The sequence below is a fragment of the Phaethon aethereus genome, assembly GCF_964289735.1.
Source record: "Phaethon aethereus genome assembly, chromosome: 7".
NCBI classification, from domain to species: Eukaryota; Metazoa; Chordata; class Aves; order Phaethontiformes; family Phaethontidae; genus Phaethon; species Phaethon aethereus.
Genome location: NC_138583.1, coordinates 16,102,664 through 16,126,529, shown reverse-complemented (window position 1 = coordinate 16,126,529; position 23,866 = coordinate 16,102,664). Strand labels below are relative to the sequence as shown.

Here is a 23,866-nt window from a genome sequence, read left to right as displayed (position 1 = left end):
TTGTGGGTTTAGTTGTTGTCCCTACTAAAATCAATAGGAGCTTTTAATCAATTTCAAAAATTTGCCATACTTCCATACATGAGTATGGCAGGACTCTGAACTGAAATGCTATGGCAATGTTCCTTATAAAGTAGGCCAGCCTACAGGAGGTTTTTGAATATAGATAGATATTATGTAGATAGAGTAACAATAATTTTTTTCAAAGGTTTTGTGGGTATAAATACATGTCGTAAATAACTACTGTCATTCTGTCAGGGAAATCACAACATCAGAACTGGCTACATGCAGTGCACTACAGTGAACGTTCGATATATAACACAGATAATACATTTGATGGCAGCTGAAATTTATCCGATGAGGATGGTGAGGAACCGAACACTGCGGCAAATATCTTCTAATAAGGTCTCACAGGGCTCTGTTTTCATAGTCACAGTAAAGGGAAAATCTAAGTCCTCAGGCCTATAAGTAGACAAAAGTAAAAAAGCCTAAGATCAAAGTCAATATGAATCTGTCCAGTTGGTGTCCTAAATAACAAAGTATCAATAATATGGCTTTGGACTTACAGGCAAGATTGAAACCTTGGGGAAGTTATGCAGTGTCTCCCATTCCCTTCTCAGGTATTCAAGTGAACCCACAAACACAATGTGCTTGAGTTCATGGTAGTGAAAGTTGCTGGCTCGTAATGGCATCACTAAATTTCTTAATCCAATCAAAGCAGATTTAACATCCCCAAATATGCAAACGACTACATGCCCACTTAAAACTGTCATCGCTGCTTCACTTCGAGTCTAAAAAAAAAAACAAAACAAAAAGACAAGGGAGAAATGAAACAAAAGGAGGCTTAAATCATATATTGAGTTTTAAACCAGGAAGAACACAACTGTCAATATTGTTCATGCACAAAGAAGCGGTTTGATAACAGCTGTTCATTTTATCCTTATTATCCTTATTTATCCTTCTTTAAACGTGCTCAGCAGAAAAATGTTTTGTTCTTGTTGGCAAATCCTTCAGTGTTTGGGAAGACATTCTACTGGACCGCATTCTGATCCTGTATATGTTTCTATACCTGCGGGTTAAGATTCTGGTTACCATCAAAGTACTATGGGTTTAGCTAAGAACAGAATTTGACCTACTATGCGTTTAGCCATTAGAAGGATTATAGAAAAGATATCCAAAAACCATGCCTTACATGGTGAATCACTAGTGGGTTTTTTTCAGGACCAATTTGAAAAGGAAAAGATGCGTGCCAACAGTCTTAGGGCTTTGTGGTATTACACCTATCTTGTGAATTGAAGACCATATTCTCTTGAAGTCAAAGTTCTTATTTTAGGACAAGCTGCTACTACCCTCAGAAGCAATCAAAGAATGCTCTACGCTGCTCTGCTTTACAACGGATACCCACCATACTTCACAGAGCTTCTCTCAGTAAGAAAAAAAACAGTGTGCAAGATTGTGACTAACTTTTCAGGCCCACTCGACTTCCTGAATTGTTGAATAGATAGAAGGAAAAAAGTCTCATGGAGAACATTTGAATGATGTTCAGAGTTATCTTCTTGTCTCAGTGACAAGAATAAATTTTTGCAGTAATTTCATCAGTGGTAATGTCAGTTGAGCAGGCAACTCAAACGCCAAGATGATTAAATAAAGTCATTAGGAAAAAAATTACCTTCATTTCTGGAGCCAGTCTTAGCATTATTGCACTCCATCAAGTAACTGCAGATCCACTGATATCATAGTGCCAAGAAGTTGTACGCTCAGTACCATTACATAGAAGTTTTACCATAAATAAAACTAAGACAACGGCAAACTGCAAAATCTTCCTCTCACTTATCCATACTATATGTCCTTTTTCTAAATTATGGAAGCATGACAAAGAAATACAGATTGGAATATGCAACAGAGGTGTTCATTATGTAAGAACAGGAACCCTGATTAGAAGTTTTCTCATCAGTTAAAAAATACATGAGATTTCAGTTTCTCTGGGGCTGATTTTCATCTCTACCAAGAGAGTGGTCTTGGCCCTTCAATCAGCAGAAGACATGAGCGAATGCTCAAGTGAAGCATGTAAGTTGTCCCAGGCCTCTGCCTATGGGCCTGGAATACTCAGATTTTGTAAGACAGAGACCAAGTCTTGAAAGAAATTATGCAAAAAATGTCACGCTATAGTCATTGATCTGCATGTTGCCACGTACATTTGACTGTATGTCAAAAAAAGTTCCTACTACCTGATACTGCTGGAATCTCACAGAGGAAAAAATGACCGTGGGCAGAAAAATGAATTCTTTTCCGACTGCGGTATCATCAAGTATCAATTACAAGACAACTTGGGAAATCCCATCATCTTCAGATTATGTAGTAATTTGTAGTTGTGTGGTCTCTAAGGACAGCATTACATTTGCATGGATATGAATGTAGACATAAATTGTGGACCACTGAGTTTGAAAAGGTGTAGGGAAGCATTTTGCTGGCAGTGTGTTTATTGGTGATGATGCATGAAATGCATCAGAAAGGACCTGGCCAGCCTTACAGATTCACAGGATCGTAAGGGGAAAAACCGACACGGCATCACCAAGAGATGATAAATGAGGCACTCCACAGCTCCATGTTTGCAGAAACACTTTTCAAAGTGGGACAACATGTAAAGGCTGTCCGCTAAAATGTGTTCAGAGCATGAAGGCAGATTTCTATCTCTCTCTATTACAAAGTATTGTACAGCAGGGCTGCCCCTCCTTGCCTGCTGAATACGTATAACAGCATACTATTTACAGCTGCTCAGCCAAACTTCGTCTCACATCTCAGACTCTAAAATTTGGAATTTACTTGCTTGACTGTTTAAACACTGATATTGCAATTCCAGGCAATGTTACGGTTATTACAGAAACCCCCGAGGAGAAGCGGAGACAAGCTTGTAACCCCTGACTGCTAGAATAAACCGGGACTGCCATCATCGTCAGCTATGCCACGCCACAGTGCAGGAAAATCTGAGAGAGCAGGCTCAGGAAAAGCTTTACGAAGTGCGACAAAGTGAAGATCCACCAGGGAGTTCATTTCAAATATCATCAGTTTTGTGTATGAGATCTGGACTTAGTTACTTGTTACTCTTAGGGACGAGTACATGAACACAAGTGGCACAAACTTTCACCAAGCAAAATAGACTGTGATAGGCCTTCTAATTATTTTTAATGACTGCAGTCAGTTTGATGGTTTCCCCAGTTAAACAAACAAAACAAACATAGACTAGGCTCACTGCAACATGCTAGAGAGGCAGAGTAGTAGTACTACTTACTCTGGCCTATTTGGGCATTTTGAAATGATGGAAATTGAGAGAGAAGTTCTGAGAGAGCAAAATCCACATAAATGTATAAGAGAGAATGCAAAGCAGCACTTGCCTGTATGAGAATCGTTACTGCCTGGTGTAAAGAGATAAAGGGGGTATGTAAACATTTAAATATTTCCAGTCTTAAATTCTCTAAAGTTTTAAATTCAATATCCAAATTTTGGTTTATGAAAAAGAAATTCTCTATTTTGGACCATTTTTTATTGTTGCACTTGGCATACAGGTTTATATAATCATAATTCTTTATCCAAAATGCTAGCTTCATTTTCACCACACTGTGTTTCTGATTTCAATAAGCTGGATTTATTGATAGTAGAGATTAATTCATTAATCCATTAGACATCAGTTCTATGGTTCAAACAACCTCTTTTCAAACACAACTTATCATCAATACCTACCAAAATGACCTTTTCAATATCCTTGGCCGGACACCAATGAAACATCCCTGTAGAGTCATATTTTTTCACATTGGCATCCATATTGTCAATCTGCTCGTTGCCAGGAATTAACAAGGGGTCATGCCTGGGGGAAAACAAGTTGAGGACAACATAAGTGGAAAATATCATGAATTATGGATGGAAAGATATCCCAAGAGCTGTGTACAAAGAGGGATAAAAGTTTAAAAATTAAATTTATTTACACTTTAAAATGCTTTCAATGCAGTCAATTTTAAACAAAAGCTGAAAAGAAGAAAAAAGCTAATTTTTAAATTTCATGTGCAGTTTAGAAGATTTCCTATACTCTTTCTACACCAAAAACCATTTAATTTTAACCAGGGCTTTCTCTCACCATCACATCCATAAAAGTTTTTTTTCTTTCCAGTCCCACCCCTCCAAAATAAATATAGGAGTTGCTATTAGCACCTGCAATGAAGTAGAAGGGATAGGAACAGAGCCCCATGCTGACTGACTGGCATAGTATGGAAAGCCAATTACTTGCTTTTACCACATACAACTTCTGACATGATGCTCTTCACTGTAAAAGCTTTAACAGGCTGCACTTTAAATATTTTAGCAATTTGCCCAATCATATTTTGCTTTCCCAAACTGAAGTCCTTTAAAGATTCAACAGTACGTCATTTTAGAACAGACTGACTTAACAAATGCCCACATCTGGAACACATGATTTTAATACCAAACAACAATGTCCATTTTCTCTGACAACTCTACCTGTGATAACCTTCTAAGTGTTTTTGCAGTAACATTTTAAAGCACAAGGCTTCTCAAAGGAGAAGCAAATAAAAGACATTTTTATAAACTTGCTCTCCACCAACATAGCTACATCTAAGCACAGACACATACAGTTCTTTAATTTATACGCTAAAATCAAACACTAAGCTAAGTACTAAGTGGCTCCAACACTCTCAGATGCTAGTGAGGACCCCAGAGTGATTGCATTATACAACAGCATTGGAGGAAGGCCGTGTTTAAAAGGCACAGAGTAAACTGACCCTAAAATCTTAAATTCAACGAGGGAACAGAGCTTCGTCTGGCAAAACTAGAGTCTTTTACTTTTGTCATGAATGCTTGAAATATCCTGATACAGAATTGTAATGTTTCAAAGAAAATATCTGCAGTGTAGGAATATGCTAAGTATTCTAAGACAGGTAGCCAAATTTTAAAGCAGTTTGCCTTTTGAAGCCTGTTAAAGAAATGCCCATACTGGCTGATCTCTCGAAACTGGAAAGTTTCCTGCTTTTAAAGCATATGAGCCAGCAGACTGTGGTAAGAACCTCTCTTCTGCATTGTCTGCTAAAGCAGACTTTGAAAACTGTGGATGATATAGGTTAATTTACCCTGAATATAGTACGCTAAGTTACCACGCTTAAAAGAATTATGCTTGCATGGCTAAGAAAGGTATAATCTCTAATGCCATCAGGGTGATTAATTTGTGTAATTTTATAGCCACTGATTATATATCCATTGAAATCATTGGAAAATTCTCATTCATTTCACTGAAAGTCAACTCCATGGAAAGTGGCTTAAAAGAACTTGAGAAACTATTAATACAATATTCCACTTAAACCCAAATCTTTTGATGCTTTAAGAAAAAGCAATGCACTATATGGCAAAGGCATGTCAGACTCATCTGGAAGAGGAAACACTATGTTTTCAAAGTTTTTTACATTCGCTCAAGAGAGATACAGTTCAGTGCATTTCACTATCAACCCACTGGCAGCAGAGGAGTCTCCAGGGGACTAGCTGGAGTCTCTGACCCCGCTCCAGGTTTAATAATGAAAGGCCTTGCATAAGTGTGCTCCCTTTTTTGTGAGAAGCAGAGGTGACTTCTTGGTACACAAGCTGTACCAAAGGGTTTTCTTGTGGGGTTTTGGTTGTTGTTGGTTTGTTTTTTTTTTTTAATTTCTGTAAAAATATCTAGACTCTGTATTCTGACTCCATTCATCACCAAGCTGCAGCCACGGTAGTGGTTGTGATGCTGTTCGTAGGGCATTCCTTGCTGCTCATAGTTTCATGTGGCACAGTAAAGCCTGCAAGCATGGATACAACTCCATTTGAAGGTTGTACAGCATTGTTGTTGTTGACATTTAGTGGTGCTCTGTCCTAGCTGATTTTTCTGATGGAATATGTTAGCTATGCGTTTCAAAATAAGAAAGTTTGCCAAAAGATTAGCAATCTTCAGGAGCTTCCACTGAGAAATGTTTTTCTTTCCATTGTTTTTGTGGTTTGGATTTTTTCCCCCCCAAACTCTCACAAGACATTTCTCCACAAGCTTTCCTAGCTGAGCACTGAAACAAAAGCGAAGTTCACTCGTCAAATTGCCTCCTTTTCTGTCCAGAGATCAAATGCATACAAGAAGGAATTTTCTTCTTCCCTTTCCCTTCATCAGAGAAACTACAATAAATCAATTTGTAAAAAATGCCACATTCTAATTTTCTAATCAGTGCTTCTTTTCTGCTCTGAGACTTAAAACTAAATAGATCATCTGAATCTTTCACGCAAATGAGTATTTAGGAATACTCTAATCCCAGTCACAGAAATTATACAAATTGAAAGGAATCTTATAACAAAGCAGATGATAACAGATATTTGACATCGAATTATGGTCAACTGCCTTGAAATCTGAGGCAATTTTTAGTGTGTGATTGCTTAAAGCCTAGCATAGTTCTCTTTTGGGTATGGGTCTTGCATCTTAAAAGGGAATATTTGAAGTAGCTTGTGCCAAAGATTTATTAGAATTTTACCTCAGTATTATATTTTCTAGTTATCTTAGGTTTAAATAGAAGTGTGCTATGGAAGGGGTGAAGAGTGTGAACCATCAGATATAACTCCCTATTGAAGCTTTAGGTAACAAATTGTGATCTTTTTTTTATTTTAGTATTTTTTTAATGATCAATACATGCACTTAATTGCAATATGATAAACTGTTTGGATCCTCTGCTTCACTGCTTAGAGTACGGCAAGTGGGCACCTTAAAAGAAGCAAACAGGATGGGTCACACAACAAGAAAGTATGCTAATAAATACTATTGTACTACTTTTACTCTAGATGATTGGATTATTGCCTGAAAAGGAAACCATGATAAGACTAGCCACATTTTGTGTTTCAGAATCTGTGTTTTTTACATACAAGTGTGTTCATTAAATGTAAACCTTCTGGGCTAAGCTATTATTTTAATCTCTCTTTAATCAATGATTTTTCGTTCTCAGTAAAGAGATCCCAGAAGATGTCTATGGAGGTTGAAAACTTTGTCCTCAGATGTTAAAAGATACGATGGCTTATGTACTTAAAAACCGAATTGATCTTTGGACCACAGTCATTTCATGAAGTAATGTAGTAATAAAAAAGTATTACTACTTTAGACATATATGCTCTCATTAATCTGATGATCTAAACCTGTTTTGCAAATACTAAAAAATAATCAAGATGGACACACAGAGGCCAAGGCTGTCAAATCTGCCTAAGGGTTTTGGACACCCTCTTCCCATTAAAATTCGTATTACACAAAGCATTACAGTTGTTGCCCTTACATTGCCAAATCATGGACTGAGTGTTTCTAGAACCTCTCTGCCCCACTAACCCTTGAAGATGGCCCTGTCAAGCCACGCTTGAGTCACATTGGCAGGTTACTGTGGAAATGCTTGTATTAGTGCTGCAGCTATTATGTTTTCACAGGTTGTAAAGTCACCTGCTCGAAAAATTCAAATTATAGGAAGAAAACCACCTTCTACCAGTAAAAATCTACAGTGTTTGCTTTAACTGAGATGCTGGCTTTTAGGGCTTGCAATGACCAAAGCATTTGGTCATTGCAGCTAAGAAAAGACAGGCATGTATAGCATGAATGGGAGACAAGAAGCAGAAGTTAAATTTCCCTCATCCATAACCCCAGTTTAAAAATAGCTTCTCTGGTTCTTATGGCAGATATTACATATGCATGACTAAAAATGAAGAGCAAAATACCATCTTTTCAAAGTTTTGAAGAGCATAGAATGCCACTTATGATCAATTAAACTTGAAAACGATGCTAAATGCTATGCAACAGCTGCAACCCCAAAAGCCTGCCTGGAAGACAACAGCCTAAAGCAAAACCATAAACCCCACTTCCAGCAAACCTATTGCAAGGAAGTCAGCATGAAAATTTTAAAGAGCACTACTTTCCTAGCACACATTTATAACTACAGCAAAATTATTCACTTGGAGTTTTTGAGTCTGGAACTTCTGAGTAATGACTGGGGATGGACAGAACTGAAAAAACCATTTGAGGCCAAATGGCTGCCTTATTAAATGACTGTTGTTTAGCATATCCTTGGATTCTGTCACCTTTGTCTTAATTCTCTTGCTATCATTCATACACAATTTTGAGCATTAAAGCAATATACCCTCATTGATCTGCAGTGGAACAGCTCCATATGTTGTGCCCTGGGAACAAGAATACTATATGACCCGTGGGAACTCTGGTATTATTTGAAAATAAACTGTAATCTGTTAGTCTTTGCACATCAGTAAAACAACGTCTTGGCTACTTTTTATTCTGCCCTACAATAAAATTCTCCTTATATAAAATCAATGGCAAAACACCCCTGGGAACAACTCCTCTTTAACCTCTGTTTGTTAGTCTGCAATTACACCTTTCTCAGATATATATAAACTATATCTGGATTTTGCCCACACGAAGATGTTTAGCAGCCTACTGCTCAAGATTCATGGTCTTGAAACTCACCTTGTGTGTGGGCCAGGAATTTTGAGTTTTCCTTGACTGGGGATGTGGATGTGCGTTTGCAAGCGTATGCACACACATACTTAATTTTAGGAGGAAGGAGCGGGTTTGCTGCAGGTAAGATAGGAACTGAAGGCACACTAGAGAATGTCTCAGGCCTTTGAAATTTCCCCTACAACTACCCTAACAAATTGTGTCAATTAACATGCTGTTAGTGTTAGATGTATGCAGCCAGTGCAGGTGCTAATAATTGAAAAAGCATTTAGAGCTTTTACACCCTGGCTGAATATTTCATGATGTGCTGCATGTTTCACTATTTACTCAGTGGGCCTCTGTCACTTCAATCTTCTCTGACTGCTTTGACTGGTGCTATAAAGCTCAACCAAGACAGAGTGACGGCTTGTCACAGGCAAACTCCACTGACTCCAGCAGCTCGCTGGGACTAGCCGTGAAGGTTGTCACGACATTCTGATGGAATTCAGCAAATGTTTTGTGACTAATACACCCAACATTTGTCGGCTACCATTAGCCATTCTCTGTGACCCTCTGCAGTCTGTGTGGACGGCGTTAAGTCGTAATGAGAATTCGTTGCCTCTATGTGTTACACTAATGACACTTTTTTACTGATCTTTCCTTTCACAGGTTAATCAGCAATGAAATTTGTAAGGATTCAGTGCCCAGATGCACAGGGCTTTAGAGAAGAAAACCCAGTATGACAAGAGAAAGAAAACCTGCAGTTTACTGTTAAATGCTTTCATTGTCACATTCAGAAGCTATCCTACTATTGGCTGCAATCTCATACTGTCTGACTTCTTTTTCCCCAAAACTAAAAAGAACAGTTGATCCAATACAGCGGTTGGTACCTAGTGCCCTGTGGAAGCTTATGGGCTGACTTACAGTGCTAAGAATACTAACACAATTCTCCTTCCTTCCCTCTCGCTTAACCCGACCCTGCTTGTCACCATGGCCATCGCCTCAACCGCCCTAGGCGGGTGAACAGGCCTAAACCAAACACAAATCCGAAAAAACTTAGCCTTCTCATCCATCGCACACTTAGGCTGAATAACTATCATCCTCATCTACTCTCCCAAACTCACCTTACTAACCTTCTGCCTATACTCCTTAATAACCGCCACTGTATTCCTCACCCTCAACACAACCAACACCCTAAAACTACCCACATTAATAACCTCTTGGACAAAAACACCCACACTAAATGCAACCCTAATGCTAGCCCTGCTATCCCTGGCAGGATTGCCCCCACTAACAGGCTTCCTACCAAAATGACTCATCACTCAGGAACTAACCAAGCAAGAAATAACAACAACCGCCACAATCATCATCATACTCTCACTCCTCGGACTTTTCTTCTACCTATGCCTTACATACTACTCAACAATCACGCTACCCCCAAACTCCACCAACCACATGAAACAATGGCACCTTAACAAACCAACAAACCCCCTAATCGCCATCCTTGCCTCCCTATCAACCACCCTCCTACCACTCTCCCCTATAATCCTAGCCAGGCTTTAAACCCAGAAACTTAGGATAACCTGCCCCAAACCGAAGGCCTTCAAAGCCTTAAATAAGAGTTAGACCCTCTTAGTTTCTGCTAAGACCCGTAGGACATTAACCTACATCCCCTGAATGCAACCCAGGGACTTTAAGTAAGCTAGAGTCTTACTCGCCTAAGCAGGTAGGCCTCGATCCCACAACAATCCTAGTTAACAGCTAGGCGCCCAAACCCGACGGGCTTCTGCTTATCAGACTCCGGCACACAACCAAACGTTGCTGAAGTCTTTTTTATCCTCAGAAGCCTTACTGAAGACTTCATGCTAATTTATCAAGGCTACTAAGGACACTGATATAGAGCTGTTTACTGTAAGAAACTTGCTCACTGAAGTATCTTGATACCTCATGACATGCTCAGAATACGCTTCTGAAGTATGAATTCTCTCACATAGAAAAATAACAAAATAGTTAACTTTTACATCTTTATATGAGCAATTTAATGAGAGGTAAGCAAGGCACACAACCAATGCATCTTCTGGTTTTAATATTTCCCATTTATATCTGCTCAAGCTGCAGAACTAGCAATCTTTGAAGGGTAGGAGAATATACCTGAAAAATAATTTTTCATTTTTAAAAAAATAAACCCACATTTAAGTGACATCATAAAATATAGGAGTGTTTTTTTGCCACTTAAATAAAGTGTGTAGCCTTTATACCTTATGATAAAAGCTACCACTTTCACAAGTCAAAGTTTCTAAGAATACGCTACTTTCTTTAAACCCAGTTTAAAGCTAAAGAGTTTTTTCTTTCCATTGCCTTGATCTGAGTGGATCTTCTGTTACCCTGAATTTATAAAAAAGCCTGTTGTTTTTTTCTTCTGGAAAATTATCCTTTTCCTTCCTGACATTGCTCCCTTATCTCTAAAATACTTGTGCAAGATTTCACAGTATTCTAAAAAAAAATCTGATACTGTTCTTATTCCCATGGTTTATAACACAACTACCAATGGTAGCAACAGTCAGAGGGCTAACATAACTACCCCCTATCATTCTAACTTTTTCATTAGATAACCTTGTTAAAAACAGGTCTAAGATAACATAGTGATTCCTGAGCTACTCCTGTTGCTCATGTTGGTTGTAGCGAACTTGTAAAACAGGATCAGGAAGTGAAATGTGTTATTAAATACCTGCTGTGTTGCAGTTTCGTTACCATTGCATATTAGCACTGCATAAATTTAGCCTTGTAAATCCTTAACAGAGGACGTAAATTTTAGAGTACATGATGGAAATCTCCAAGACTAAGGTATATAAATAAAAACCATTATTATGGTTAATCAGTGAGCTTTCACCTCTTCAAACCTTACCTTCCTGCTTGGTTTAGGGGAGTCATGGAAAATTATCAGATTGAACTTATTTTACCAGTTCTTGCTTGAGAAATGTTCCCCTCTAGACCTCCCGTCACTTTTTTTGGTTCCTACAAGAAAGGTCACAGTTTCAGCTCGTGAAAGGGCAGCACTACAATGGCAGGGGCAACACAAATTCATCCTGAGTGGCACTGGCAGAAATGTGTGTGTACATTTGAGTGTATGTAGCTGGGTGGGCAGATGAGGAGGTAAATGTGCACAGCCATTGTTCATATACTTAGAATATTGTATCCAACTTCAGGAGAAAAGACAGGAGGTTTCCCCCTCAACTTCAGATAAATAATCTCATGAGGTTTCCGGAAACATATGCCAAAAAGCTCACTTTTTTCCATGTCACTTAGCTGGGTCTTGACAGTCTCTGAGCAAGTTTTATGGTTTGGTTGGGAATTATTTTAGATCCTTGATCAAGAAAAATCCTCAGGCTTATGCAATTCTCCTTGGCAACACACTGAAAACCCAGCGTCCTCTGATGCCTCTGATTCTTATGTGATCAGGGACACTAATGATAATGACCCTTTGCTGAGTATGCTACTTGTCTTGAGGCCTATGTCAACTACACCACTACATTCAGAGTGGACAGGGACAAACTATTTGTTTGCTCTTCAGGCCCCTTGGGCCCTGTCATATGCTATTTGTTCTTGCATTAAGAGGTAGTTTGACTCAGCTGGGCTGACATTTCCTTCAAGTCAGTGTATTCTACTCATGCAGCTACTAAAGCTTTAAGTGCGGACTTGAGCCCCAGCAACAATCCTTTTAAGAGGCCTTTTTGATTCATATCCAGCGCTTTTCACATTTTTACTGGTCATTCTGGAATCCAAAATGACACATTTTTCTTAAAACTAGCTTTGCTATTTGATATTCAGGTGACATAGCCTCCTCATATTTAAGGTGGCTGTTCATCAATAACATGCATCAAAACCTGTGACTGTAGATGATGAACAGGTGACTCGATATCACTGCATGACACCAGAGGCATCAAATGGTTTTACTTCTCTGCCTCATGAAGAAGGAGACTTGATGTATGATTACTGTGCTACTTGCAGCTTTCCTTCCTTTTCCTTCCACTTCCTACTTTAATTTTACTTTTTATTGTAATAGGATGTCCTTGTGTTCACATCTTCACAGGAGTAGTATCCTGTTTTTCCTGTTGTAGTTTAAGTTATTTTTAAATAATACCCATGTTCTCACGGGTTTAATGGGACAGACTTCTGTTGATGTAAAACAGATAGAAATACCAATGACAATGCAGAGTATTTTTCTAGTTAATTTGCATTTGCAGCTATAGTTGGATTTTGAAAGGTTTGTTTCTGATTGATTAGACTCTTCCACTATTGCATCAATGTGATTCTACTCATGTCATTTGATGCGATGTAGTATTCAGTTGAACAGTGACTTTCTAAATGAGAATCTAGACCATTTGTGATCTATAGAAATAATTTTTGTATGCCTAACGTCTATTTATTTCAGTTAGTTATTTATTGGCATTTAGAGACAATAACATCAAAGAGATGACATTGAAAAGATGTCTTCAATCTATTTGAATCGTATTTGGTAATACAGCTTTCTACTTGTGTGTGAGTAAATCTCAAAAATTCACAATTTCTGACCAGGTCTAAAGAAGCACCTGTGAGGCCTCCTGTCATGATGTCCTAGGGATACCTATGACACAGTTTCTGTCCTCTGTTCTACTTCAGTGATAGCAGAAGTCATAAAGTTTTATCTCACAATACCTTCTTCCCTGATTTGCCCCAGCCATTGTGGAAATCTAAAATCTCTGCAGCATTTTCAACATTATCTTAACTGGAGGGCTGCTCAGAAAGTCATTCTAGAGTCACAGCTCTGATTACAACTTATAAATGAACTTTTCAAATATTCCTCCTTTACATGCTCCAGACTTCTTGTCCTCCAGGCCCCCTCTAGACCCAGGACCATAGCTGAAGAAAAGTCTGCAAAGTAGCCAGCTGTTTCAGTGGGGGAGACAGGGGTGAAGCTGGCTTTAACAAGCAGCTTTTAAAGTAAATTTAGGAAAAATATTGCAAAGATAAATATCAGCTACAGACATGACAGTGCTTTAGCTGATTTACCTCCTGTGTACTTTTAGCTGACATACACTAAATATTTCTGGGCAGGAAAGCAAGTACCTGTCACTTCAGGTAATTTATGAGGATACAAAATGGCAGATAATACAGCCCACCTTTGTTTATCAGAAAGCAGAAAAGCGTTTGGCCATTACACACAAAGCTTAACGGAGTTCTCTTCTGATTCAATCCACTTTCCCTTATTTAGCACTTTGAAATAAAGTTAAATCAGTGTGGATAAAGAGTAAGACGAAGAGACGGTTGGGTCTGGGGAGAGGCTGAGGGTACCGGTATAGGGCTGGTGAATAAATTTAGCAGCAAGGGAGAAGAGGGAGAAAACAATGTCTGGATTTGGAAGCCTGGCAAGTTCTCCACTTGCTGCTCGACCTGTATTTAGCAATTCTGATGCGCTACCGAGCAGACAGCTCGGGCTCAGGATGACTACCCTCCCTCAGTCCCTCTTCAGCAGGCAATGAAAGCAGGCTCCACTTTGAAAATCTTCCCCCATCATGCAAACTGACACAGGCATGCTTTTCAAAAACCCACAGCCAATCTGTTGATCATTACTTATTTACAAAGGCCTTCGGGCAGAAAGTCCTGTAAAAACCATACTTGATACGGTATACACTAGCTTTTTCTGCTTGTGGAAAAAAGTACCCCTAAGGCTACCTCAAACCATCACTTTCTATTGCACATAAAATGTACCGTGTAACACTAAAGTATTTAATATATATGGTATAATATATCTACAGGAAAGGCATTTGTGTAGAAGTATGTTACCCTGTATTTGGTAATTTGATGTTTTGCTGAAGGCTATGACTTGAAAAAGCCTGCACCTAGTACAGAGGACCTGTCATCTCAGTACCCAAGAGCCAATAGAATAAAGAAGTACCCTTAAGCAGCAAAACTTTGACACAGCTTTGAAGCATATGAAAACAGTATAACTCCCCAGAATTATTATTACTCAAGATCAAAGAAATGAGGCATACTTTACATAGCAAACAGGGACAGTGTGCTCAGCTCCAAATGTTTCAGCTCTTTCTCTCTCTTTCTCCCTCTATTTTTTTTTATTTCTACTCCCCCCAAATTAGGATTTGGTGAGGGGGGGAATCTCCCACATGTTTAAAACTTTAAGCGGTTAAAACTATTAGGACCAGATAAGAAGACTGTCCAAAGGTAAGTAAATTGGAAATGATGCTAGCATGACAACTGGCACCGTAAAAATGAGAAGCTTGCCAGTGTTTTATTCTTCCTCACAAGCTGTAAACAAGCATGTAAATCAGTGTCATATGGGTAAGGCTGAGCTAACAGGAAGGCAGCGAACTTTTAATGATACATTTAACAGAAATAGATGGTCAATAGGAAAAAAAAGCCACAGCTGGGTGCATTTTCCTCTGTGAATTAATCTCACTTTTGGTTCTGTAGTCTAAATAGAGATGAGGACGCCTTGTAGAAGTTATGCCCTTGAATATGCCCTATATTGGAGCAACACTAAACAAATATGGGTGTTTCTGTAACTGGCCAAAGAAAATTTCCAGTCTACCAACTGAAATACAAAGAGGAATATTACCTAGCTGTATCCAGAATTGTTAAGGGAATAAAATCATTGTCAACAATAAAGAAAAGCAATGAATTATTTTATACATAGAAAGAACTATTATTCATATTAATTTTTTTCACTTAATCTCTGAGACTGCAGAGCAGTTGCTGTTACACATGCACCCAAAATGGATGGATGTGTCAGCTTACATATATAAATAAGCTTACATTTTTCTGTGTATATATATGCAGTGGAAAATCTCTGGTATGATACTTAGTTCTGGATAGAATTATGGACTGCAGTTCTAGCCTGGCTACCTTAGATAGGCAAAACCAGAGCAGGAACGGCCTCCTTGTAGAGAACTTCACGTCCGCTACCTGATCCTGTTCTGACTGACTCGAGCAGGCAAAAGGTGAAGCACAGTGAGACAGAAAGCAAATGACATATTATTTTAATAGATTCCCATTTCGTGTTGCAGTTTTAACAAATCTCTTAGAGGTAATTTGTCCTATGGAAGGAAACCACATAGTTATACACAGGCATACTGGTGTAAAATAATGTACACATAGCAACAGGGGAAAAATATCACTAACAAGATGATGTTTTCATCACCCACTTTTAGAGTATATACTATCCTCTTAAAAATCCCTGTGTTTCATAATTAATGTGCTTTTAGCCTGAGTAAAACTGCATTAGTTTTGAACTTTGCTTTGGCAAGTACATAGATTATTAGACTTTTTTATCAGTCTAAATCAATTAAGAGAAATATGATTTCAATCGACAGGATAAAAGGAAGGTAATATTCAGGTTCATTTTTGATTGTGATGATACATCTCACATATGGCCTTAAGTACAGAAAACAGTACTCAGAGGGAATCTAACAAAAAGAGAATTGCCTGAGGCAAACTAACCACATGAGTTCCCCTGATTGGTTAGTGCTATCATTAGTGCCACTGCTGTTTAAGAACTACACACGGACAGGACAGGGTGACAGCTAAGACTTTAAAGCCTATGTATTTTTCAAACAGCTTTTCAAACTGTTTTTCATGACAGAATTTTTTTTCAGCTCTATCATTAACTGCTGACAAGCTGACAGAATAAATACTTCAGCCTTTCAGAAACCATCTAACAATCTTTCCCCCCTCCTTAGTTTTGATGTGGGGGGAGGAGAAGAGGAAGGAAGGAAGGACGGAGATGAAGATACGAGTTTCTTAGTCTTACCTCATCAGTTTGGGTGAGGAGTTGGGTGAATTTCGCATGCCTCCGTTTCGCTGCTTTTTTTTGGGTGATAGCGTTGACGGCTGCTCATCTTCAACTGGAAATATAAGGAACTCATGAGATTAAGTACTGCTCTAAGTGGAATATGAAATACAAGTGAAGTAGCAAAGAACACACACTCTATGTCCATTCACGCACTGATACTTCATTGCTAACATAGGCCCAACAGTAATAAAAATCAAGTACATGTTAGTCGAAGAGATTGGTTTGAAGGAGAAGCAGGGAAGAATACCAGGGTTTTGAACACAGGCGTTCAAATTGGTTTCATACTTCAAAAACAAAGTGGGGGGAACCACATTCGGGTTATTCTTAGAGTTATTTTCAGTTAATCTGTGCTACAGAAAAGTAGAATTAGTGCTCTCCTATGTTCTCAGACAGATGAAGTACTATTTGCAATACCAACATAACAGCTGCCAGCCTGCTTTTGCTAATGAACTAGACACCAGTTGGTTCTTGCTCCTCACATGCCAAACAACAGAGTCTTCATGAAGAGATGTAAAATATTCAATGCCTTGATGTTCAATGATTCAGTTAGTCGGGAACGTGAACGCAGCCTGCCATTGTGCACAGATCTCCAGCACAAGTCAGACCTCATCGCTCTACCCTTCTCACAAAAGGGAGTTTTAACAGGAGTGAACAGAATGAGGTTGAATGGAAGTGGGGAGACAATACCTGTATAACAGAGGATGCATGTGTTATGCAATCTTTTAATGAGGATGAGGTGCATTTTCAATGACAGATCAATTTCCAGATGTAAAATCACTTACAGTTTTGCCAATCATAAACTACTCTTGGATAACCTATGTCACAGTATGTATTGCTTAAACAAGTGCAGCTTCCTAGTAACTCATCTATGAGAATTAACTACCATCTTCACTGTTTCAAGATTGTTACTGCACTTGATAATCTGTGCATAAGGTTTACATGTGCTATCAAAGGGAATTATCTTATGCCTGCTTTCTCAGATTCACACAAATGCTGAATTATTCTAATATAAAGAAGGAAAAGACTCTTTTTTTCCCCCAATCCTATTGTTAACTGAAAAATTAACTAGAAGATAATATAACTGATGCCTAGGAAGTTGTTACTTTAAAGCTAAAAGGAAAGAGATTAGTAGTAGTAGTAGCTATATTAAAAGAGCTTAATGCACATTAGCAGTGCACAAGCAGAGGCTGGAAAAAAATTCTATTTGCAACAAGCTACATAGGAACAACAAAAAACCCTGGATATATGTCACCTGCCCTAGACTTATCTGGGAAGAAATTAAGCAATATCCTTCTGCTATAACCCTCTTCTGACACTATTTGGCTACAGACTGCATTCTAGCCTGTCATGTCTGTCTGTTTGCCCAAGTCTTCTACGGAACTTCATCTTGCCTTGGTCAAGATCAAAGGAGTGGCCCTGAAAAGACAGATGTGCCGCCTTTTTAAGTGACATGGCATCACCTAACACAGCAAGGAAATCAAAACAAAAGAAAGCACTGCCAAAGAAAAACAAAGAAACAAACAAAAAGCTAACCCCAAAATAAATGCCCCAGAGAGCGGTGTAAAAGGTAATACTTAGATCAGAGCAATGACTCTCTAATAATGATTTATTTCGCTATCTTAACTTTCTTTTCTTCTTGGGCAGCATCCCCAAAGACAAAGCCATTTCCTTATCATCTGACACTTTTTCCAAGTCAGAGTCCTATAGTGGAAATGCGTACTGATGACTAGTCATATACCATTTTTTGTTTGGCTGAGAGATAAATAAGCCCATAGAAAATTCTCAAAAATATACAAACTGAATTTTCCTTTCTGTGACAGTTTGTTCAGATTAAACTAGATCACTTCAGTATTTAGCTTTTTGTAACATGAAATGAATATGCATAGAATCGTTTTGTTAGTAGTATCTTTCTATTTCTGGTTATAACAAAGCACAAATATATGTGCACTTCAGAACACGCTCTGTAAATCACTCTCTTGGAGATGGCCTAGTCTTGTTTTAAGCTTGTCTATCAAAAAGTTATTCGCATGCTATTCCACACAGACAATAGGTTGCTTTCAAGATATACACTGTGCTCTCTTATTCTTTATAGCATATAAATATTCAGTTCCAATCTGATGAATCCACCACTTACTTAAAAGATCAAAGGAACAAGACCATGCAAAATGTTCCTTCCAGAAACCAACTATAACTGATATGTTTTGCTCTCTTGGTAGCAAAAATTCTAAATTTCACTTCGCTTAATCTGCTACCATGGCATTACAGAATGTTTGTCAAGAGAGATGCAGTATCGCACCGTAAGTACATTGTTACACTATTTTAACCATTTAAGGAAGATGTATAGTCATCAGGACCATGCGCAAAATCTTACATTAACACAAGTCAACTGTACATCATATTATAGCGAGAAATATTTTTATGAACAATAGAAAACACTATTAAAAAAGAGTACTTTTCCAAGTTTTCACCTAGCTAATAAGACTCCTGTCTGATCCTTTCAAATACTGAAAGCTAGTACAATAAGGATCTTTTGTACTACATGGTCCAACATTTGTGCTCTCCAGTGCTGCCAGGCGATGCTACTCTGCCATCCAATTAAACAACAAAGTCTTAGTAGTAATCATGCAGAATAACCATTTCTAGAACTAGATTTCTAGCAGTCTGCAGTTATTTTTGGTATTGCAACTACAATAAATAAGCTCACTCTTTTGATACGTGCTTGTCATATTCAAACCATGTTACTGTCACCAATTGCCTAGAAAGTCCAAGGTTAATGTGGCTCCCTAGTTAATACCCATTAGCAAAGCCTTCTGAGGGACTTCTCTTTGTAGCTAAAGCAATACCTTGCTCAAGCAAGGAAGCCATTTATTCTCATTGCAGCAATGAAAGGTGATCTATCTTAATCATATCACATCCAAACAAGATTTTGTTTTTCCATGAAATCTGAGCGCAGAGTTTACAGGGCATCTGCATTTTAGAAACGCAGCTAAGAATAGGGGAAGGGAATCCATGAAGCTGAAATATGCGTATGATATATAATGGACACCATTACCTATGGCTTGGTTCCCAAAAGTATTGCAATGATAACTCAGAAATGGCTTCTTAGTAGTAAGTAGGACATAAAACCTATTTAATTATTATCCTTCAGATACTCTTATCAATTTCCTGCATATTTAAAGAAATAGATCTAGCAAAATTTTTAGTAAAGCCATAAAATATCATTTTAGTTTCATGGTTGCTGCGTCTCCATTAATATAAAAGGGAGTCTTAAATTTGCTTGTTCTTATGAAAGACAACCATATTTGAATAATGGGCTGTGATATATGACAACTCAACTCTGATGTTCTATGTTTGACCTAGTGCTTTTGTTAATGAGAATGTGTCCCCATTTTTAGTGTTTTTGATGTCTTTATGCTACAGGATTTGTATTAAAATACAGTCATATTATATCATGCAGACCTTCTTTACCAGCTTTCATGAAAATTGCAAATAAGTTCAAGAATTGGATACAGAATTCTATAGAATTGGAACTCAATCCTGCCTCCGAGTTCTAATGAAATTCAAGAGCTTGTTTGCACATCCCTAAGTATAACACTTAATGTACTGTTGTAACAATCCAGTGCTCACTTGTCTAATAGGCAGAGAATCTAACAGTTCTGCAGTTCAGGAAGACTCAGTGCTAACAAAATGTCAGGCAAGTCTAATGAGGCTTCAGATGCTCCGGTTTATGCTGGAGTTTAATTTAAAGTTACACTGATGTTTCAACATGTTTGCTTATTCTTGAGTAAAGAGGATTCATTATTTCAATGACATAACCTCCAGACAATGTTCCACGAATTGATTTAAGATGTGCTGGTAATTTTAACAGCCTTAATGTCGAGCTGAACATCTGTAACAACATATTACTTGACTTTTATCCTCATTTCATTTTTTAAGCAAAATAAAGGGAATGTCTTTCAGAAACAGTGGACAAGTTCATAACTTTTTCTTTGTTATTTTGTTACTATTTTTTAAATAAATCTGTCTCCTCACTGCCTCTCCCAGGTCACTAGAAGAACAGTTTACAGACACTGTTTTTTAGATCCCCAAAAGAGCTCGCATTTGAAATAACATCTATGTTACCGAACATCACACGAACTGGCATACCTGCTAAACTCATTCTGCCTAGCATGTAAATGCTTCAAAGCAAATAAATCATATGAAAGGTAAAGCGCAAACCACCCAGAAACATTAGTTGACTAGCTATCTTGATTAACTTATTAATCACCACATCTGGAGAAACCCACATCTGTAAGCACTTAACAGCATTAGTAATGTCATAGTCACATTGAAAACAGACTGCAAAACCATGCGCAAACCAATCTGTATTGCCTTATGCATCCAACTACGGGGCTACCTACAGAGATCTTGGTTCAACCCAGGCTTTTGGGACTGGTAGCGGTATTTTACGGGCAAGCTGAGTGCCCTTTGCAATCTACAGTACGTAGATTTTCCTTGTTCAACAGAACTCAATAAGTTAAGGTGCAGCAGCGAGGGGCTGTTGGGTAGGAAGAGGCTCCCTTTACGGTTATTAACAAGTGGAACAGGTTCCGGGATTCCTTCAGTGGACTTGGCACCAACCAATGCATTAGTAGTTGCATTCTTGAATTGATATGAACATTTTGGGTAACTTGATCTAGCTGCATTCTTTACTTCTAAATAATAAGAAAAAATTTAAATTAATGTCTTTGTATTAAAAATTATTTCAAACCACAGGCATGAATCAATTTTGATATTATGTGGAATCACAGACTTTAAAGCTTAAAGTATCAGTTTCTACAGCAGAAATAAAGGTTTATACCTGCAGCTTTCTTAAGTTTTTTTTCTAAAAATGGCTTTTTATAAAAGAATACTTATAAAAGGATTATTCCACAATATTATCATCTTTAAGCAATAATCCCATCCTAGGGTAAATGTCTCTGAGGCAATGCTTATTTCCCACATGTTGATAAAGGCTTTGAGATTTACGAGCTGTGGAAGATGTTCATTCCTTTGAATCTACTGAAAATGACAGGGGAGGTAGAGCAATCTGCTGCTATTAAAATAAATAAGGAATAATAGAAAAAAGTAAGGTCAACACTTCAAATTGTGCAAGCATACTTATGGAATTAAACAGATGTTTAGGAACCTACATAAAAGTTGTTGGGTATTCAGAAGTCCTGAATACTGTAAATGTCAGGAGGTCATACATAGCACCTCTGAAAAGAAAGCTAATAAATTTAATTTCCTAAATATGGATTTAGTTTGAAACTGTGATTCTTAGTCTTCCATTTCTAATATATTAATTAAACAATAATTAAAGACAATTAAACAACCCCCCCATATTAATACCTCCAACAAATGCCATCCTCTGAAAAGATAATAATAAAATGTTTTTCTGGTAAAAATATGCAGTAATCATCTTCTCCTAATGCTTATTTCATTCTGAATGAGTATATTATGGAGAAGAAGATATCTTACTGAGTCCCTAAGATCTTATATTCTGTTATGTATTATGAGGTGAGAAGGTTGGGTAGGGAGTAGTTTATGGACTGATAATCTTGCAGCATTATTTCGGTATGTTTCAATTGCCTTAAAGTTTCCAAGGAGAACTTCAAGTAGACAGTAGCTCAAAATTGTTTGAGGAGACGGGCATGGTTTTGGCATCTTTTTCTAGTTTACCTTCAGCTAGAAATGCTATCTGGTAAGGGGAAAGATACACAAATAGCATCCACATCTTTGCCATTTGTTTTCAAAGCACAAAATCTGTGTCTCTCTCACAACAAAAGGTGATTATATGTGAATTACAAGAGTCATCTGAATGCACTTTTTAACAAGATTCAACTATTTGTTGACAAAGTATCCACTCCCATTCAATGATCTCTGAATTGATGGCTCTACTGCACTGACTGAGGTGGATATAAAAACCAGTGAGAACAGAATTAGAGTCTAACTCAGTGTTATTCTGCTCTTTGCCAATAGTAGTAACATTTAAAGTATAATGAATAATGCATACTCATGAGAATTAACATAAATTTTAAATTATTGGAGAATAGTATATATCTTTGCCAAAACTGCCACAAAAAATGCTGTGTGTCATGTTGGATACACAACTCGAAAATTATAAATCTTACCTTGGAGTTACTGGGGTTTTGTCAAATCTCGTACTTCTATCTTTGACATTCCCCCAGTGAAACAATTTTCAGGTTATAAAATATATCTGCAGAGACCTATCTCCCTACACAAGTCACTGGTCAAGCATATATTTGAACATTTTGAAATACATGAACTTGGTCCTATTTTTAAACTACAGACAGCAATATTGGAAAAATTCTTTACAAATCTACATGCCTGCATCAACATATCTTCACATACAATGGAAGAAGACCAAACTTTATTAATAATGCTTATCCACCCTCCAATCAAATTGTATAAGAAACATTATAACCTTTTTACAACTTCTTCTGGAGTTCAATAGGTGATAGTTTCAGCTACCAGACCTGGCTACTAAGCACTAAACTTCCCTAACAGTGTATGTCTTATGGCATATTCCATGTAGACATAAGCAACCTTTCCCAAGATTTTGTGCTTGCAGTGGCACAGCACAAGCCAGAACTAAAATACCTTTTCTTATGGTACGACTTAATAGCTTGAGCTTGGCATCATATTTAATAGCATCACATGATCTTGTTCAGCATGAAGGCGGACTGAGCTATTTAAAACACATCCTACTTTCCTTTGTTTCCAAAGTGTAGATATGGTACTACCACTGAAAAGCAAAACATTAAACAATGGGGATAACAGAGTTGCCATTTTTTTGTCAAATTACTCCAGATTTAGAAATTCTAACTACCAGTTTCATCCCATGACCTCTAACCTCCCGCCTCTGACAAGAGTTCAGCTGCTTCAGATGAAAATGGAAGAATCCCTGCTGTAGATGACTATGAAATACCTTGTTCATAGGGCAAGTTTCCTTCTGACTCCAAAATTTATGGCCCATTTCTTTTTACTCAATCTTGAAAAGACAAGACTACAGTATAATATCCGAATAACCTAGCTTTGGTACAGCTAATTATTTCTTTATCCATACCTCTAATACAATTACATATTTTTTACCCTAGAAGAGTAAAACCGGTTATTTTTAGTCTAATAGCATGTCACGTTGTACATGTACACTGTGCCACAGACACAAGCATGTCAGGATACACGTGGAACTACACGTGCAAGCACAGAGGTGCACTTTTGAAGACAAGATATTATTGTGCTTTCAGATTAAGCAGTATAGTACAACTAGGAGAGAAATACAGGCCAAAACCGTCTCTTCTGCAGATACATACTACAATGTGCAGAACCTAAAACACCTATGTTTTTTATAGCATCCTGTTCAGCAAAAGCAGTTTCCTTTCATTAATGATTTCCTAAATATCTGATTGGGTGCTTGCATCACTATGTGGGCTGACTTCCATAGAAAATGTATCTGGGAAACGAAGGTTGCTGCTAATTTTGTGGAACTAAAT

The 23,866-nt window shown here is 37.7% G+C and overlaps 1 protein-coding gene across 8 annotated transcripts in view; it reads right to left on the bottom strand.

Annotated features, from left to right (window-relative positions):
• Positions 1-23,866, bottom strand: part of KCNMA1 (potassium calcium-activated channel subfamily M alpha 1) — a gene marked incomplete at its 3' end in the record, with an annotated part of 525,005 nt that overhangs the window by 54,361 nt on the left and 446,778 nt on the right. For all 8 annotated transcript variants that reach the window (XM_082002432.1, XM_082002434.1, XM_082002435.1 and 5 more), the window contains 3 exons: positions 16,290-16,383; positions 3,736-3,859; positions 564-788 (listed from right to left, as the gene is read on the bottom strand). In XM_082002432.1, coding sequence (XP_081858558.1) covers positions 564-788; positions 3,736-3,859; positions 16,290-16,383 — 443 coding nt within the window. The remainder of the gene's footprint in view (positions 1-563; positions 789-3,735; positions 3,860-16,289; positions 16,384-23,866) is intronic.